The 11,937-nt window shown below is 43.8% G+C and overlaps 1 protein-coding gene across 2 annotated transcripts; it reads left to right on the top strand.

Moving 5' to 3' along the window:
• Nucleotides 1-25: 25 nt before the first annotated feature.
• Nucleotides 26-11,512, top strand: LOC139342931 (UTP--glucose-1-phosphate uridylyltransferase-like). Of its 2 annotated transcripts, none has more exons than XM_070980256.1 (10): nt 26-263; nt 2,603-2,718; nt 4,165-4,272; nt 7,640-7,825; nt 7,902-8,035; nt 8,520-8,817; nt 8,903-9,100; nt 9,969-10,211; nt 10,513-10,617; nt 10,806-11,512. In XM_070980256.1, exons 2-10 carry the CDS (start codon nt 2,620-2,622, stop codon nt 10,911-10,913), a joined length of 1,479 nt encoding a protein of 492 aa, XP_070836357.1. In that variant the 5' UTR covers nt 26-263; nt 2,603-2,619; the 3' UTR covers nt 10,914-11,512. The 2 variants fall into 2 exon arrangements, with proteins under 2 accessions (XP_070836357.1, XP_070836348.1); XM_070980247.1 differs by lacking the exon at nt 26-263 and adding an exon at nt 1,877-1,950 and having other exon boundaries at nt 10,806-11,202.
• The last annotated feature ends 425 nt before the right edge of the window (nt 11,513-11,937 follow it).

Raw genomic sequence — 11,937 nt, forward strand, 5'->3', positions numbered from 1 at the left:
TCTTTGATCTCGTTCACGAAACGTCATTTGTAGGCGGCGGTGGGCTCGCGCTGCAGGCAGCAATGAAGCTAGGCTGTACTGTTGGCAACAGAAGCTAACAGCAGGAAGATGAAATTACAGCGGTCTTAAACAGTTTCACTTGACTTTATGTGGATCTGCCGGCTCCTCCGGGTCTGAGCGGTAGTTTGTCTCCTTTAGAAGTTATCCGTGTTGTTCTCGGCCGTATTTTTGAGGCTCCCCTGATACTTTGACGGTGCGTTCAGGTGGGTAACAGCTTCGTCTGACAGACCTGTGGCGTTATGTGCACGAAAAGTTTGTCTAAACAGGGTTTTCTGTTCTGGGAAATGTAAATGAAAATTCAAAACACTGAAACATGTCTGAACTGCTGGCGTGAACCTGCTACTGCCCTCTGTGTGTGTGTGTGTGTGTGTGTGTGTGTGTGCGTGTGCGTGCGCGCGCGCGCGTGCGTGCGTGTGTTCGTTCGTTCTTGCAGAGACATGTCACCAACTGGTGACAGTACAATTTACTGGTAAATTACCACACCTATTAATACGAAACTCCACAAAACTTAGAGATTAGTATTGATATTGATATCTAGATTTACACACATACTAATAAATAAATATAACTTTTCTTCCCCTCTAAACAGTTTTAGTGAGATTAAAGTTTGTTGTATACAGAAACACCTTTCAACAAGCCTTTTTATAGTGCTTTCTGTAAGGCATAAAAAGGCCTTCAGTAGAGATGATAAATAAAACCAAGGAAAGGTTATGTAAAACACACATGATGACAATAAACACTTTGACATAGATTAAATTGGTAAAATCAAAATAAAAACAATATGAAGGAAGATATGAAAATTTTTTTGAGCAAACAGTCTACAGCTGTGATCATTGAATGAATTAAAACTCAGGAAAGTCAAATGTGTCCGTCCTTTTCCTGCTCAAGGCTTCATTTTCATTTTCAAAGACTCAGAATTAGTATCGGCTTGACTTTTATACATGAGGTGCAAAGGTCATCATAACAAGCTCAATGAGGAAGTTATTTTACAATCACCTGACATTAATCATCTAAACACGTATTAGTTGCAGCAGTTTCAACTGCCTATAAAGTGCAATGATGAAATGGAAGAACATTATGTACAATTTACAAAACGTTTAGGTTAAACTCCTGTTGCCTGCATGTAAAAATACGCAAAACAAATCTCCAATCAGAAATATAGAAGAAATAGACTCTCCCTGTCCCACTGTGTGTAGATGTACTCATCACAAAAGTACACACTGTAAAGGTAGAGCAAGAGAGGAAAAGTACTCAAAATATCCATTAATGTTTGACAGCGCTTCATACATTCATTTAGATAACCCTCACACAAATATATGCAAATGAAAATGCAATTTCATAGTCAAAACAATAGCTACACAACTTAACAACTACAGTGAAGCTGAATGGTTTTATTATTCAGCTGGAACGACAGACTTTGTCGTGTTTTTGCTCAATGAAATCGATCAATTGTCAGAACTCCTGTCAACTAATTGACTGACCAACTTATTGTTTCAGCACGAGTTGTTTTCTTAATTGTGTCTCAGGATGTAAAAACACAAACTAACTCATTTTAAAAGCACTCAGGAGTGTGTGACAAGTGGGCGGAACAGTCACAGTACCACACACACACACACCCTGGCTGCGTGGGATTGGTGTGTGTGGCTGTGGGCAGGCCTCGCGTTGAGTTCAGGGTCGCAGCTGCAGATCTGTGAGCTTCCTCTGAGCTGAGGATGAGGAGGACGCCTGTTGTTCTCTGACAGCCGCTGACTTTGGGTGTTTTCTTGGGACCATTTTTTAACGGACACATGAACCTGCCCGCTGCTGCTTCCTGTCCACAGATCTTATTATTCATTTGACTCACTTCTGGTTTTTAAGCAGACTCTGGTAAAATGTCTCTAACTGTAGCTGGTAAGTTCATATCCAGTTTATTCTGCCAGATTTTGGTATTTTATTGTGTGTGATTAGACTTTTGTCCCAGATGTTAATCAGTAATTTTCTGGTCTGCACTGCCTGTTTTTCTCAGCCTGTCTTGGTGTTTAACATAAACTGTAACTGAGAGCACAAAAAATTCATTATAAAATATGTGGACAATCAAAAGCTGAAGAAAGTTGTCCTCAGTTAGCTCCACATACTGATGTGTCACTTTCATGTCAGCAGTTGATTTTTCGCGAGCAGCTTTAATTCCTTTAAAATCTGCCTACATAATTTGTTGGACAGCCAGACATTTGACTCAAAGTTTGCAGCATCTGAACTATTACCTGAAAATAAGTCAATTTATTCATGTTGTTCAAGTTCAGCTCGGATATTTTTAGACTCAGCTGCTACCAATAATTGCAGTTTTGTTTATTATGTTAAACTTTGACCCCTGTGTGTTTTTTTCTGTTCAATAATGAGTCATCATTGTGAAGAGCTGTGACTCTTAAAATACTGTGAGTTTAGGTGGAAGTTAACTGGAGATCTCAGTGCACACGGTTGTCTCCGAGCAAACTAAACGCGCCTCAGGTTTTGTTCTTTCACTGAAATGAAGATGAAAATGTCTGTCTTGTGTCTGTGTTTGCAGACCTGACCAGAGGAGCGATGACAGAGTTCCAGGAGAAGCTCCGTCAGCAGCACGAGGAGTCGATGCACCGCGAGCTGGAGACGCTGATCAATACAGCCAACAAGACCGATGCAGAGGTGAGAGGATCTACGCCCTCAAAACGTCCCCAAAGTGTCCTCAAAAAGTCTCAGTTCGCACCTGAAACACCCCACAGACTCCGTCACTCCCAGTCTTAATGCTCCAACTGTGTTAGGCAGATTTAAGATCTCGAGAACTTTACATGTTTCTGTAGAAGATGTCAGTTGTTAAATCTTGAGCTCCTTTGAAAATGTACGCCAAAAGTCTTCCACACCTGCTGGCCACCCAGTCAATAGGTGTGAAAGCATCTAACAGCCGTCACCTGAACACTGTAATCAGACTCAGAAGGTATTTGAGGCTGATTCGGCCTCCTTTACCTCGTTGTTTCCATCAGTAGCTTCTCAGATATTAGTCAGAAATCAGCCTTTGCTAGCCCTGTGTTTCATTTGCTCATGTTAAACCGGAATAAATTCAGTTTGAGGCAGCATGTAAACATTTTCAAAGAGTCTTCGCGAGGGATGTGTCAACGTACAGATTGTGGTTATGGTGGCACACAAGGTAATGAGGAGTCATGGGTTAATGTGTCTGTTACATTTATAGAACAAATATTTGTAAAGTGTTGCATGCAGAGAGTCCACTGGGTCATCTTATCACACAGCACACACCAGCAGTCTGCTGGGAGAGTTCTGCCTGCAGGTGGAACAGGAGGTGAACAACCCTGAGATCACACACACACACACACACACACACACACACACACACACACACACACACACACACACACACACACGTACTGTTGCAGTGAATGGGAATATATTGCAGACAGAGTCGACCTGCAGAAAGTAGAGCTGAAAAAAGGATTTTTAACTTACTTAAAGCTTCAGCTTCAGTTTCTCCCCCTAAAGCGAAACACTAATGATGTTTTGACCCCTCTAGAATTCATTCATTCAGTATTTTACTTTGTAAAGAAAAACATAATACAGTGGTAAATCTGTTGATACACTCTATTAACAGATTCTATTAAAAGATCCAAAAGCTATTAAAAACACATCATAAATAAATACTATATGGATTAATCCGCCGCTTAAAATAGTCCCGACAAATGCTTTATTTCCTCTGCGTGTTTGATCAAAATTAATTAAAAGCATTTTTAAAGATTTATGTCATCAGTAGGAGCCAATGAGCTTGGACCTAAGAGCAACAGACAGGAAGTCAGGACGTATTAAGAATCAGATTGACACGTTTTGTCTGTTCATGGTATTTATTGACAGAGAGAAAAAGAGCAGAATCAGACATGTCCTCCGAGATGTGGACAGGTGCTTTTATTGTAGTAGCATCCTTTGTTATTGAGCAGTTTGACCCCTGTGTGTCTGCTGATAAACATTTATTTCAAATATGCTGATATGAAACAATGATTCAAACATTTGCCACAGAAGATTACGGTGCACAGCTGAAGTTTGGTGTGATTGTCAGCAGAAGGTGATGTTTGGTTTCTTCTCTTTCAGATCGCTAGAAAGGATTTCGATGGCTTCAAGAAGCTCTTCCACAGATTCCTGCAGGTCAAAGGTCCTGCAGTCGACTGGGCAAAGATCAACCGGCCCCCCGAAGACTCGGTAAGCGCCAGATATCACTGTTTGCCAGAGGCCGTGGTTTCATGTTGCAACTCTCTGTGCTGTAATCCAAAGTCAGCGTTCATACTGACGCTCAGCGTAAACTTACCATCTAGAACATCAGGCTGCAGCAGTGCCGTTCACCAGCCTGCTGATCAGACCTAAACAAACAATTAGCTCCAAGCAGAAACACCAGATTCTGTCGTTGCATCCAGTGCTGAGTCGACTCAGGCATCCTGTCGGTACAGTGGGTTGTCAGGTTTGAACTGACCCTGAGAGTCCACTGGCGTGTCCTCCATGCGGCTGCAAACCCCACCAAGCCTCTTTCAGAAGCAAAGCATGTCACCTGCCTGGTGACCTGCCCAGATTTTGCTGATATGCTTATTTTTTTTTCCTTGATATGCATGCGCACACCACAGTTTGGCTTCATAGTCTGGTGGAATTTAGGGGTTACTCTGATCTCAACACACATGTAAATAAGACAGCTTTGCCAGATGTTGTGTTTTTTTCCTTTGGATGGAGCTAAACGAGTATTTTTCCCAGGTTTCCAGTCTTTAGTTGTTCAACATGAAGGCGTTAACCTTGATTTACAGTTGACACGAGGGGTTAAATATTCACGTCTGGTTTTGGATTTATCAGCTTTGTCAGAAATACTAAACAAATATGTCGTACGCGATCAGATTGTAATGTGCTGTCGTGATACTCCCCACAGTAACTGTTTACATTCTGTCATTCAGTTTGTTATACAGAGACAGAGGCCTGCACACTTTCATAGAACTGCTGTTACATCAGGATTATGTATTACAACGTTATTTCAACCAGTCTCATGATCATTCGTTCATTCATTCATTGTGTGGTGTCGTGGTGAACAGAAGCTCTGCAGTGTGACGGCTTTGCTACATGTGACACTGAAAAGGAGACGACTACTGAGAGGTGTTCTTCATCTTCCTCAGTGTGCTCTCCACCATCAGCCTCCACCAGTGTAGGTCACCTGCTGGGGTAGTTGAGTGTGGGTCACCTGCTGCGGTAGTGAGTGTAGGTCACCTGCTGGGGTAGTGAGTGTAGGTCACCTGTTGGGGTAGTGAGTGTGGGTCACCTGCTGGGGTAGTGAGTGTGGGTCACCTGCTGCGGTAGTGAGTGTAGGTCACCTGCTGGGGTAGTGAGTGTGGGTCACCTGTTGTGGCTTATGCGCGTATAGCATGAGTGAAACTTGAACAGCTTGTTTGACTAAAATAGAAATGTATGTCTCCATCAGACATGTGTTAGAGGGATGACTGGAAAACATGGCTGAAACTGTGTAAACATGGTGTCATGTTCAGTGTTGAGTTAAGACCATCCTTCCCACCGTGGTTCATAAAACAAAGCGAATGGAAGAAAGAGCCCAGCTGTTGCGGGGAGTACAATAAAAGCGTGATGCACCATCTCGTGGTGTGGTGGTTGTGCTATCAGTAAGTGAAATCTGAAGATGAATTATGAATCGAAATGTACGCTGCAGATAGACCGTTAACTGGATCATTCTGTCCTGGATGCACAACGATGAAAAGGATGTCCATCTTGTCATCTGACTGCTCTGACCAGCAGACACTGTTCTTTCAAGCGATCCAACTACTACAGAATAGAGTTGAGCTTCATGCTTCAGATACAAGCTAACGAAACCAGATCTAAGGACAGAACATTCAGGCTAAAGCCAACAATTTATCAGCACGATGACATTTCACACACATGCACACACGCACGCTGTAGTGTTCCCAAAATACCCGAGCACTGTGAAGGTTAGGACTAAGAATAGTTTGACCGCCGCAGCATTTGAAAGTCTGGTTTTAGGGCGATGAGGTCGACGCTGACATTCATCTGCTGTGTGTCTCTGACGCTGCCACTTGGCTCCTTATTCTATGAACTCAGATATTGTCTGCAAAATGAGTTTTAAATCCCTTTCAGGCTCCAGTCTGAAATGAACTAAAAGTGCTTCTTTTTCCGCCCTATGAAGAACATGTCAATAAATACTTCACACATGTATCACCTCTTATTCCCGTTTTCCTTAAACCCTGTTTTTTAAACAATTTTTAAGCCATATTGGCCTTCATATGAGGGAAGAGACATGAAGGACAACATGCAACCAAGGAGAGTGGTTACATGGCGAGCATCGTATCATCAGGAAGCTCACTAAATGAGCCAATTTTAATTGATCAAAGAGGCGATCGTCAGGTTAGATCAGTAGAAAACTGTTGTCACCCTCACAGTGCAGAGTTAAAGAGGCAGAGTTATGAGATGAGGGACCCAATTTAATATCTTATCAGTTGATTAATTCTTTGTGCTTGTGCACTGTGAGACATTATAAAATAAATTAACCAAATGATGAAATTTGATGAGAAAGCGTGTGAGAGGATGCTTTTTTTAGCCTTTAGTTAACCAGGCTAGTCGTTAAGATCTGTTTCAGGTTCCTAAAGCCGTCACTTTAACAGACACATGAAGTCTGCAGCGTTTCACGCCTGAAAAGCCTTAACTTTCATAAAGTTTTGTAGAAGTAGTTTAGATTTGATTTAAGAGCTTCATGGCTAAAGTCCTTACTCCACCAACCCGGCCTCAAGTCCTCCTCCTGTTTGTGATTTGGGTGAAGCGTTTCTTAAACTGTAGAATTACTGCTAACACTTTGCTGCTTCACATTTTAAACTACCACACCAGCTGATTCACAGCACTGCTGTAGCGCTGATTACATAATAACTCACAGCATCCATAAATACATGTGTCCTTTCTGTGTGTCACGCTGCTGCCATGTGTTGCCGACGAGGTTTTAAAGGCCAGAGGTCGTCTGTCCAGAAAACTGCTCTTACGGACCAGGTGACCTGTGTTTCCACGTTTTATTTTATTTTTTCCTCTGTCGTCAGATCTGCTTTCAGCTGTTTGTTTCTGAAGCTTGGAGCTCATCATCGTTCAGTGACAGCTGATTGGTTTAAAGGAACAGTCCCAAAATGTGCTTTCACCTTCATACTGACGATGGCTTTACTAGATCAAGAAAAGCTTCCATTTAGTTCTCCATGCTGTTGTTGTTTGATGCAAGAACTTTGCTGTATTGTTGGTTTGGTTTGAAACTGTCAGCCAGAAGCAAGAAGCTCATATTCATGTTGTTGAGATGAGTTCAGATCTTAAGATCTGCTGCGCTGATCATTTTAATCATCATTTAATCATCATCAGTCTTTCTAAGCTGTGATAGAGTGCAGCGTGTCTCTGCATGCAGAAGTTCATGAAGTTCATTTAATCTATTCAACGTAGTGTTACCTGTTAACACACTCACGATACTCTATGTTGTGATCATTATTTAATCTCTGACTCAGTCAAAATCTGATGTACTGTCCTTTTAAATGTGTCTCAGGTGCAGCCCTATGAACGGATCAAAGCAAAGGGTCTTCCTGCCGACATCAGCGCCAGCCTCAACAAGCTCGCTGTGGTCAAACTGAACGGCGGTCTGGGAACCAGCATGGGCTGTAAGGGCCCCAAGAGTCTGATCAGCGTCCGCAACGAGAACACCTTCCTGGACCTGACCGTCCAGCAGATCGAGGTATGAAACACCACAACAAGCAGCTCTGAGCCTCCGACCATCGGCTTGAACTGAACTCGGTTGTCCTCGTTTTCAGCATCTGAACAAGTCCTTTAACACCAACGTGCCGCTCGTTCTCATGAACTCCTTCAACACTGACGACGACACAAAGAAGATCCTGCAGAAATACAAGCACCACCGCGTCAACATCCACACCTTCAACCAGAGCAGGTACGGCGCACACTAACTAAAATGAAACCAGCTCACACAGGACGGTTAATTTAACATTTGAGTGTCATAAAATTCTTAAACATGAAAAGTAAAACCAGATGTTGGGGCCGAGCCTCCTCTGGAGCTCCCTCTGCTGCTCCACCCTCTGCCCCACCTCATGCTGCTGCTGGGTTTTATTACATTGATCAGTAGTATATTTCTTCTTCTTCTTTGGTTCTGCGTGCAGTTCAGCTCTCACATGCTGCCCTCCTCACAGCTCCATGCATATCAGCACACAGCAGGCCACAGACGTATGAAGACACACAAGGAACCACTGTTAGTCGTCCCTTTTTGTCCCATTTGATAAAAGAGCTTCCTTTTGCAAACACACTAATGTATGTTTCCTGTTTTGTCGTCATGGTACAACATAAAGCTGACTTTCCTGAAATGTCTGAATGGGTCTGGTGCAGCATCTGTCCTGACAGAGCAGATGTTCTCCTCTCAGGTATCCAAGGATCAACAAGGAGTCGCTGCTGCCCATTGCCAAAAACATGGGCATGAACAGCGAGAATGCCGAGGCCTGGTACCCGCCGGGTCACGGAGACATCTACAGCAGCTTCGCCAACAGCGGGCTGCTGGACAAACTCATCGCTGAGGGGAAGGAGTACATCTTTGTGTCCAACATCGACAACCTGGGCGCCACCGTCGACCTCTTCATCCTCCACCACCTGATGAGCCAGCCGGCGGACAAACGCTGCGAGTTCATCATGGAGGTCACAGACAAGACCAGAGCTGACGTCAAGGTCAGAGCGGGTCACTGCAGCACGCAGTTACTTGGGTTTTCATTTAATTGGCGGTCTTTCAGTGCTTCCTGTTTCCTCCCTGCAGGGTGGTACCCTCATCCAGTACGAGGATCATCTGAGGCTGCTGGAGATCGCGCAGGTCCCGAAGGCCCACGTGGACGAGTTCAAGTCCGTCACCAAGTTCAAAATCTTTAACACCAACAACCTGTGGATCTCTCTGCCCGCCATCAAGAGGCTGCACGAGGGGAACGCCATGGACCTGGAGATCATCGTCAACCCAAAGGTGACACACACACACACACACACACACACACACACACACACACACACACACACACACACACACACACACACACACACACACACACACACACACTGCAAATGAAACAACATTTTCTCAATGTTTTCTGCAGCCAAGAAACCTTTAGGCTGTTTACACATGATGTTCTACATTATTTTACAGGTCTGTCATTTCCTTAACAGAACTGATCTGCTAATTGTTTGAGAGTGGAGTAGAGTAGCAGGTCTGTCTGCTGTCTGGCCTCAGTCAAGCCTCCTGTCAGCAAGAAAAAAACGTGTTTTCTCATTGTAGATTTTTGTCTAGGAAATCATCAGGAAAAGACTAGAAATGCACCTGTAAAAGATGAGCTAGGTGGCGGGAAACTACCTTGTATGCCAGGGTGGAGGTGTGTTTTTGAGGTTGGTCAGAGATTGGTTGTGTGTTTAAAGGTCACGCTGGTGTAGAATAATTCTGTAGAGAGCATCATCTGTATAAATGGGATGGACAAAAGGTTAAAGACACGTGTCAGGATCATGAGATACGCTTGAAGCAACACGTCCCACCAACATTCATGAAGAACTGCTGTATTACATTGACTTACTGTTGGCTAATTAATATTGTGTGTGCGTTGGCAGCAGGTCTGGTTGACAGTGCACGGTCATTTGTTGAAAGCTGCTTTTGAACTTTAATGTTTGAAGCCTCTGATCTTTATTTAATTAATTCAGCTGCCACGTTGTTCAGCCTAAACACTTTGAGAGCTGCAGAAGCAGCAGCTGAATCCCATCATGAACCATCAGCTTTCTGTTTTACGAGCGAATCGGCCAAAGCTGCGGTTTCCTACTGTAACCAATTTCCCCGAATGTCTCTGCAGACATTGGACGGCGGTTTGAACGTCATTCAGCTGGAGACGGCCGTGGGCGCCGCCATCAAGAGCTTCAACAACGCCATGGGTGTGAACGTCCCCCGCAGCCGCTTCCTGCCAGTGAAGACGTCGTCCGACCTGCTGCTGGTGATGTCCAACCTGTACAGCATGGACGCCGGCTCGCTCACCATGAGCAAGAAGAGAGAGTTTCCCACCACGCCGCACGTCAAGCTGGGCAGCTCCTTCACCAAGGTCAGCCACAACATTTAAACAGTTTGTGTGTAAATGTTTTCTGTCATCTACCTCGATATCTGGAGGGAGAATCGCACTCAGGTGTTGAAATCAAAGCTGCTCTCAGCCTCCGTGCTTAATTAATCATTTTTCATACCTGGTTTGGTTGAAGGAGTCCCAGCATGATAAAATCATCCTCCTCGAGCACCAGAGAAAATCCAGCAGTATTTTCTGAATGCAAAATGAGCAGAAATCAACGAGAGGAATGCAGGCGTTTTCATGAATCCTTGACATCTGCAGCTTCCTGTTGTTTGCTGTGCAGGTTCAGGAGTTTCTCTCCAGATTCGAGAGCATCCCGGACATGTTGGAGCTCGACCACCTCACCGTGTCCGGAGACGTCACCTTCGGAAAGAACGTCTCCCTGAAGGTAAACGCTTCAGAGCAGGTTGAGTTTTCTCATTCCTCACAGACGAGTCTTCATGCTGAGTCATTGTGAAAACAGCAGCCTGGTGCTCACTGGAGCAGGCTTTTGCTGCTGTAATCATGATGATGTGATGGAGGTCAAACTGTTCTTGTTCTGTTTCGAGACTTCAACCTTTCTCTTACTTTCACCAGGGAACTGTCATCATTATAGCCAATCACGGAGACCGGATCGATATTCCTGCCGGAGCGATGCTAGAGAACAAGATCGTCTCAGGAAACCTGCGGATCCTCGACCACTGAGGCCTTCTGGGAAAAAAAACAAAAAACAGAAGCCATTTGCACATCGAAGAGACTCAGAGAGAAAAGGTTTTTCTTCTCGTCACTGATGAACAGTCAGTGTGTTTTTGGTCATTTCTGATGTAAAGCCAGCCTGAACGGGTCAAAGGCCATCCTCCTCCTCCTCCCTGTCTCACTGTGCATACGTTCAGCTCATGGTGAAGCTTCTCAGGAAGAAACTTTCTGTCACTGAACCGACTGTGGTCTTCTTTTCCTGCTGTCAATTAAAGAAGTGCAATATGGGTGAACCGAGTGTCGTGTGTCATGTGAATTCATTATAAATCACATCTTTCCAAATATTAAACTGTATTTTACTTCAGTGAAAGTACTAATACCTCACAGTACAAATACTCCATTACAAGTCCTGAGTTTAGCAAGCTTTTAATTTCCTTTAGTTTGTAATTATTTCAATGTAATTGGCAGCACCTAGTGGTTGCTGTTTGTACTACACCGAGTGCAGGAACCTGAGGACAGGTGTATGGAAGACGTCTGCGACTCCCTGCGTTTTTTTCATCTAAATCCTTTTAGATTTTCATTTCTAAATAAAGATGTTGTTACTTTGGGGAATGTTTGTTGGGGGTTTTCTGATTTGTCTGACAGCCAAAGCAGCTCATTGTCTAAACCTGCGATTGTCAATCCACCATTCACTTAAACCTGAGACCACCAGAACGACCGCAGACCAGAGAATAACCAAAAGACGTGTTGATCATGTCTAACATCTGCAGTACAGTTTGTAATGTTCAGTTCAAAAGTTGCAAAAGTGCAGTACTTGAGTAAATGTACCAAGTCCACCACTTTTGGCTGATCTGACACCACAGCTTCTTTTTTCTTCTCACAAACCAAAACCGACCTGCTAAATGAAGTTAATGAAACATCAGGCTTGTTCAACATAATGAGAAAACAGACCTAGCATCAGGATCAATTATGACCAATCACAGTTCGATCTCAAAATATTCTCACAACCTTGAAGCTAAAAAAAAATCTGCAG

The sequence above is a fragment of the Chaetodon trifascialis genome, chromosome 2 (genome assembly GCF_039877785.1).
Source record: "Chaetodon trifascialis isolate fChaTrf1 chromosome 2, fChaTrf1.hap1, whole genome shotgun sequence".
Lineage (NCBI taxonomy): Eukaryota > Metazoa > Chordata > Actinopteri > Chaetodontiformes > Chaetodontidae > Chaetodon > Chaetodon trifascialis.

Excerpts from the sequence above, each read along its gene's own strand:
- LOC139342931 (XM_070980247.1), top strand. Across the intron at positions 4,273-7,639 it reads ACCGGCCCCCCGAAGACTCG|GTGCAGCCCTATGAACGGAT; the intron begins GTAAGCGCCAGA and ends AATGTGTCTCAG. Across the intron at positions 8,818-8,902 it reads AGACCAGAGCTGACGTCAAG|GGTGGTACCCTCATCCAGTA; the intron begins GTCAGAGCGGGT and ends TCCTCCCTGCAG.